General features: G+C 20.9%; 1 protein-coding gene across 1 annotated transcript in view; it reads left to right on the top strand.

Moving 5' to 3' along the window:
* Nucleotides 1-7,826, top strand: part of LOC117172350 (regulator of telomere elongation helicase 1 homolog) — a 59,421-nt gene that overhangs the window by 19,256 nt on the left and 32,339 nt on the right. Inside the window, exon 5 of the mRNA XM_033360173.1 lies at nucleotides 1,133-1,443. Coding sequence (XP_033216064.1) covers nucleotides 1,133-1,443 — 311 coding nt within the window. The remainder of the gene's footprint in view (nucleotides 1-1,132; nucleotides 1,444-7,826) is intronic.

Here is a 7,826-nt window from a genome sequence, read left to right as displayed (position 1 = left end):
TTAACTTTTTTGTTGAAAATTCATATATTTGGATTGAAAATTCAATTCTGTTGTAAAAAACTACTTTTATTTGCAACAATTTTCTTCAAAATTGATTTTTTTTTGGTTAGAAAGTTATTTTGGATTGGAAATTAACTTAATTTGTTATAAATTGGACTCTTTTCTACAAAATTTATTCATTTGGGTTTAACAATTCAACGAGTTGGTAGAAAATTACCTTTTTTGTTGAAAATTCATATTTTCGGGTTGAAAATATAATTATTCTCTAAAAAAGTAATTTTTCGACTTGAACATCCATCCATTTTGTTTAAAATCTCTTTTTTTGTTTAGAAAATTATTTGGGATTGAAAATTAACTTAATTTTTAAAAAATCCAACTGTCTTCTACAAAATTTTGTAATTTGGGTACAACAATTCAACGAGTTGGTAGAAATTTCTAAAATTCATTTTTTTTGTTGTTGAAAAATTAATTTCTTTTGGTTGATAATTTAAATATTTTGGTATTTTGATGTTTTTGGGAGGATAATTCAACAATGTGGAAGAAAATTAAACTATTTGGTTGATAATTAACTTTTTTGTTGAAAATTCATATTTTTGTATTGAAAATTCAATTCTGTTGTAAAAAACTACTTTTATTTGCAACAATTTTCTTCAAAATTGATTTTTTTTGGTTAGAAAGTTATTTTGGATTGGAAATTAACTTAATTTGTTATAAATTCAACTGTCTTCTACAAAATTTTTTCATTATTTTTTAATTCAACTCTCTAAAAAAATTTCCATTTAGGATCCAAAATTCGACTAGTTGGTAGAAACCTCAAAACAAATTTTGTTTCGTTTAAAATTAAATCTCTTTTGGTTTGACGATTCAAACAATTTATTTTAAGATTCAGTTTCTTGTCTGAAAATTCACCTATTTAATTAAAAATTAATTATTTTGTTTAAAATGCAATATATTCCGACTGAAAATTCTCATAAATTTAAAGCATTTCAAATTTAATTAAATATGTAACCTACATTATTTTTATTTTAAACAATTCATTCTCCCATTTTCCTGACAAATCACCCTATTTTCTCTATTTTTAGAGAATTTTGGTCTGTAAATGGTGCTGTAAATTTAATAATTTTGTTGACAGCTCACTCACGGTAAAGAGCAATTAGTGATTGAAAAACTGGACAAAATAATTCAGTATCTCTCGACGACGAGTACTTCGCCTTTTGCGAGAAAAGGAAACGCCTTGCAAAAATTTAACGATTTATTAAGAGTCGCCTTCGTTGGGGGCGCTTCGACTCAAAAACATCGGGAGAGAATTAAGCAATGTTATAAAGTTTACGTTCAGATGGAGGAACAGAAAAAGGGTTCTAAAAAGGACGGTTGGGAGAAGAAAATTATTACGAAGAGTGAGGGAAAATTGATTAGTTATTGGTGTTTCAGTCCAGGTTTCGGGTAAGAATTATTCTTCTTGTTTATTATTTTATTATTATTTTCCGAATTTATTTGAAAGTATTTAATTTAAAATTAAAATATCAAATTATGACCATGTTATTGAGATAAAAATTAATTTTATCTGACTTTCGGATCATTAAAATTTTTTTTAATGGAGCTGCAGTTATTTCGATTAAAAAATATTGAAATTATTCCATTTCAATTTCCAAAAAATAAACCAACACTGATGTTTTTACTGTTCACAATATTGAAGAATTTGCAATTGCAATTCTACAAAATTGATTAATTTTCAATTTTAAATCTTCAATATTGAACTATTTGAAAAAAACATTCAAAATTGCATAATTTTATATTATATTAGTTGAATATTGATGATTCTTCAATTGCAAATATTCAGAATTTAAGAATTTTAAATTAATAGTGGTTGAAATTGAAGAGTTTTTCACTGTAAATCTTCAAAATTAAACTATTCCAAAAAAAATGTTCAAAATTACATATATAAAGTATAAATCTTGAAAACTTAATAATATACGATTCTAATTTGAAAATTGTATAACTTTGAATTTTGAGTTTTTAAAATTGTAGATTTTTTAATTTTGATAATTTACAATTAATACTTTTTTTGTAATTTTGATGGTTTAATTGGATTTTTTTTATTTGGAATTGAAATTTGGACTTTTTGCTTCGAAAATTATCCAAATTTAAGATTTTTTATTTTTAGATCTCTAGAATTTGTATCCGCAGATCTTTAAAAATGAAGAAATTTAAACTTAAAATCGTTAACGTTGGAGAATTTTAATTTTTACAATTTACAATTAAAATTGTTTAGTAATTTGGTGATTTACATTCGAAATTTCTTGAATTTGGGAAACATTGATTTGAAATTTTGGCTCGATTTCAAAAATTTAAGAATTTTTGGCTTGATTTCAAAAATTGAAGAATTTTTATTTATGCATAATTAAAATTTATGAGTTTTGACTATTAATTCTTTAAAATTTTAAACATTTAAACTTTAAATTTCTAAAATCTTAAGATATTTTAATATTGACCATTTTCAGTAAAAAAAATTCTCTAATTTTGCTGATTTACACCCGAAATTTCGTCAATTTAGAAGTTTTAGTATTGTAAACTTTACTTTTGAGTTTCAAAATCCTCCAAATTTAAGAATTTTTAATAATTCATCTATAAAATTTAACAGTTTTCAGTTTAACTCTTAAAAATTGCAAATTTTAATTTTTACTATTTAAAATTCTGTAATTATGATGAATTACAATTCGAATTTTTTTCAGTTTGAAAGATTTAGGATTTAAAACTTTATTTTTGATTTCAAAAATCATGAAAAAAGTTTTCAATTGTAACTCTCCAAAATTGTAGAACTTTGAATTGCTAATCTTTAAAATTAAAGAGTTTTTAATTTTACCAATTTTCAAGTTTTACCATTTAAAATTCTGGAATTTTTATATTTTGCATTCGAAATTTATTAAATTATAGATACGATTTTGAATTGAAAAATTTAATTCTGATTTTAAAAATCATCTAAATTTAAGAATTTCTATTTATATATATATTTAAAATTGAAGAATTTTCAATTGTCAATCTTCAAAATTTAAAAAGTTTACTTTTGTCAATTCACAATAAAAAAAAATGCTGTGATTAAATCATTTACATTAGAAATCTCTTGAATTGGGAAAACTTTGATTTGAAATGTTGACTTGATTTCCAAAATTTAAGAATTTTTATTTATGGATATGGTGTAAAATTCAAGAGTTTTCACTTAAAATTCTTTAAAATTGTAGAAATTTGAATCGTTAATATTTAAAATTGAAGAGTTTTTAATTTTGTAAATTTACAAAGAAAAATTATGCAAGATTTAGGTTTTACAGTGAGAAATTCTGTATGTTAATTTTCATTTTACATTTTTTGAACTTGGAAGATTTCGAATCGAAAACTTGACTTTTTACTTCTGAAATATAAGAATTTTATTTTTATTTATCATTAAAATTGCAGAGATTTTAATTTTAATAATTTACCATTAATAATTTTCTGTTTTTTGATGATTTAATTTGAAATTTTTTATTTGGAACATTTGGAATTGAAATTTTGACTTTTTGTTTCGAAAATCATCCAAATTTAAGATTTTTTATTTTCGCATTTCTAGAATTTACATTTATAATTTAATTAATATCTAAGATTAAAAACTCTTGACTTTTGTTCTTCAAAACCTTCAAAATCTAATAATTTATATCCGCACATCTTCAAAATTGAAGAATTTTAATTTTTACAATTTACAATATAAATTTTTCAGCAATTTTGATGATTTATATTCGAAATTTCTTCAATTTGGAAAACATTGATTGGAAATTTTGGCTCGATTTAAAAAATGTGAGAATTTTTTGCTTGATTTCAAAAATTTAAGAATTTTTATTTATGCATGATTAAAATTTAAGTTTTCACGTTTAATTCTTTAAAATTGTATACATTTAAATTGCAAATTTCTAAAATTTAAGAATTTTTAATAATTCATCTATAAAATTTAACAGTTTGCAGTTTTAACTCTTAAAAATTGCAAAGCTTTGAATTATAAATTGGTAAAAACGAAGTCTTTTATCTTAACCATTTACATTTCAAAATTATTCGGATTTTTTTTCAGTTCGAAAAATTTAGGATTACAAACTTTATGTTTGATTTTCAAAATCATGAAAAAAGTTTTAAATTTTAAATTAAAAAATTTTTAGAACTTTGAATTGCTAATCTTTAAAATTAAAGAGTTTATAATTTTAACAATTTTCAAGTTTTACCATTTAAAATTCTGGAATTTTCATGTTTTATATTCGAAATTTATTAAATTATACGATTTTGAATTGAAAATTAAATTAATTTTGAAATTCATCTAAATTTAAGAATGTTTATTTATATGTCTTTAAAATGTAAGAGTTTTCAATTGTAAATCTTTAAAATTGAAGAGATTTCAATTGTCAATCTTCAAAATTGAAAAATTTTAGTTTTGTCAATTTACAATAAAAAAGGAAAACTTTACTTTTTATTTCTAAAATGTAGGCATTTTATTTGTATTCATCTTTAAAATTGAAGAGTTATTAATTTTAATAATTTACCAATAAATATTATGCAAGTTTTAAGGTTTAAATTAAAAAAGATATAATTTTTATGATTTAGATTCGAAATTTCTTAAATTTGGAAGATTTCGAATTGAAAACTAGACTTTTGATTTAAAAAATTTAAGAATTTTTATTTTTCCATCTGTAAAATTGAAGAGCTTTCCATTTTAATTTACAATAAAAAATGTCTAATTTTTATGATTTACATTCAGAATATTTTTAAATTGAAGATTTTTCAATTGGAAATGGTCAAAATTGTAGAACTTCAAATTGTAAATGTTTCAAATTAAAGTTTTTAATCTTGAAAATTTATAATGAAAAATTATGCTTGTTTTAAGTTTCGAAATTAAAAATTCTGTAATTTTGATGTTTTACTTTAGTAATTTAAAGATTTCGATTTGTCAACTTTTGATTTCTAAAATCTAGGAATTTGTATTAACGTATCTTGAAAATTGAAAAGTTATTAATTTTGATAATTTAAATTTAAAGATTGTGCAAGTTTTAAGTTTTTAAATAAAAAAAAAACTATAATTTTGATGATTTTAATTCGAAATTTCTTCAATTTCGAAACTTAGTTCTGGAATATATTTTAAAAAACTTTTATTATTTAAATGAAAGTTGCAGAATACTGAAAGCCAATTAAAATGAAGACTAAATTGAAATGGCATGAAAGCCAATTTAGCTCTTTTAATATTCATTTTAATTTTTGATTTTTAATCATACATTAATAATATGATACTTGAAATTGAAGCATATATTTTTAATTGATAATTAGGTAATAAAAATAAGGAACGTTTAAAAAGCGCGCCAAAAAATGAGAATTTTTTATTAATAATAATTTGTCCTGGAAAACCAGGAATTGACAAGGAATTTTTATATTTATATATTTTTTAAATTACAATATTTGATTGAATAACAGTGATTCTTCATTTTCAAAAGTAGCTTCATATTACTGTATTGAACTATATTTTGTTTATTTTTTTTTAATCAATTTTTTTAATTAAAAATTTAACTATTTTCTTTTTTTTAAATAAAAATTGATCGGGTTGAGTTGAAAATTCAAGTGTAAGTTCGAAAATTAATGTATTTTGTTGAAAATTCGTTCGTTTTGGTTTAATTCTATTGTTTTTTATTAAAAATGTTGAAATTTCAACAAATACATTTTTTGTTCCGGATTCATCTTTTTTTAATGATGATTAATTTTTTCACTGAAAACTAAACAACTCTATTTGCCACTTTAACTATTTTGTCACAAAAATTCAATGATTCTAGTTAAAGACTCATCATTTTGGTTAAAAATTCGTCGCTTTGGTTGAAAATTAATTTTTTAACTGAAAATTTAACTATTCATTTGTTGTCTTTTTGTATTTGATACTGCCAATGTTTCATTGAGAATTCATGTTTTTTTTTTTTGCAAGATCGTCTTTGTGGTAGAAAATTCATCTTTTTGTTCAAAATTCATATATTTCTTTTCAAAAATCATATTTCTTGGTTAAAAATTAAATTGGTTTTAAAAATAAGTCTTTCTTTGTGTGGTAAAATATGTGTTTTACTTAAAATTCAACTATTCCTTTTTTGGTTGAAAACTGCTCTTTTTTAGTACAAAATTCTGCTATTTGTTTAAACGTTGATCTTTTTCAGTTGAAAATTCAACGGTTTGAATGAGAATTAATGTATTTTTTTTTAAATCGTCTTTGTGGCAGGAAAATCATCTTTTTGTTCAAAATTCATATTTTGTTCAAAAATCGTATTTCTTGGTAGAATATTAGTCGTCTTCTTTGAAAATTCATTTTTTTCTAAAAATGCAAACACTTTATTTAAATATTCCTCATTTTGATAATTAATTCATCTTTTTTATTAAAAAACCAAACTAGTGGGTTAAAAGTTAAACTTGTTGTTACTTGTTTAAAAATTGATTTTTCAAGTTGAAAATTCAACAGTTTGATTAAGAATAAAAAGTTTTTTTTTAAATCGCCTTTTTGTAGAAAATTGAACTTTTTCTTCAAAATTCATATATTTGTTGAAAAATCGTATTTCTTCGTAGAAAATTAATCTTCCTGTTTAAAATTATTCGTCTTGTTTAAAAATGAATTTTTGTGCTTAAACATGCAAGTATTGCATTTAAATACTCCTCACTTTAATAATGAATTCATTTTTTTTTACTTAAAACCCAAACTAGTCGATTAAAAATTAAATTTAATTTGTTTTAAGAATAAATCTTTTTTTTTAATTATTTATTTTTACTGAAAATTTAACTATTCTTTTTTTGGTTTAAAACTGCTCTTTTTTAGTTCAAAATTCAGCTACTTGTTTGAAAATTGATTTTTTTAGTTGAAAATTCAACGTTTTGATTAAGAATTATAGTATTTTTTTGAAAAATCGTCTTTCTTGGTAGAAAATTCATTTTTTTTACTTAAAAATGCAAGCATTACATTTAAATATTTCAGATTTTAGTAATTAATTAATAATTATTTCAAAGTTAAATTAAATTTCTTTTTAAAATAAATCTTTTGTGAAAAATTTTTTTTACTGAAACTTTAACCAAGTCCTTTTCTGGTTTAAAATTAATCGTCTTGTTTTGAAAATTCATTTTTGTGCTTGAAAATGCATGTAAATATTAAACATTTTTGTAAATAATTAACCTTTTTTATTAAAAAACTAAACTATTTGGTTAAAAGTTAAATTAAATTTCTTTTAAAAATAATTTTTTTTACTAAAAATTGAACTTTACTTTTTTATGAAAAATGCCCTTTTTAGTTCAAAATTTAGCTACTTGTTTGAAAATTGATTTTTTTTAGTTGAAAATTCAACGGTTTGATTAAAAATTAACATTTTTTTTAAAATCGTCTTTTTGATAGAAAATTCATCTTTTTGTTCACAATTCGTATATTTTTTCAAAAATCCCCTGGTTAAAAGTTAAATTAAATTTGTTTCAAATATTCCTCATTTTAATCATTAAATCATCTTTTTTATTAACAAACCAAACTATTTGGTTAAATGTTAAATTTAAATTTGTTTAAAAAATTTTTGTTTTTTGTTGACAATTTTTTTTACTGAAAATTTAACTATTTCTTTTTTGGTTGAAAACTGTTTTTTTTTTAGTTCAAAATTCAGCTACTTGTTTGAAAATTGATTTTTTTAGTTGAAAATTCAACGGTTTGATTAAGAATTAAAGTTTTTTTTTTAAAACCGTCTTTTTGATAGAAAATTCATTTTCTTGTTCAAAATTCATATATTTTTTTGAAAAATCGTCTTTCTTGGTAAAAA

The sequence above is a fragment of the Belonocnema kinseyi genome, chromosome 5, assembly GCF_010883055.1.
Source record: "Belonocnema kinseyi isolate 2016_QV_RU_SX_M_011 chromosome 5, B_treatae_v1, whole genome shotgun sequence".
Lineage (NCBI taxonomy): Eukaryota > Metazoa > Arthropoda > Insecta > Hymenoptera > Cynipidae > Belonocnema > Belonocnema kinseyi.
Note: the sequence above shows the minus strand (reverse complement) of the source record. Positions and strands in the feature narration are given on the sequence as shown.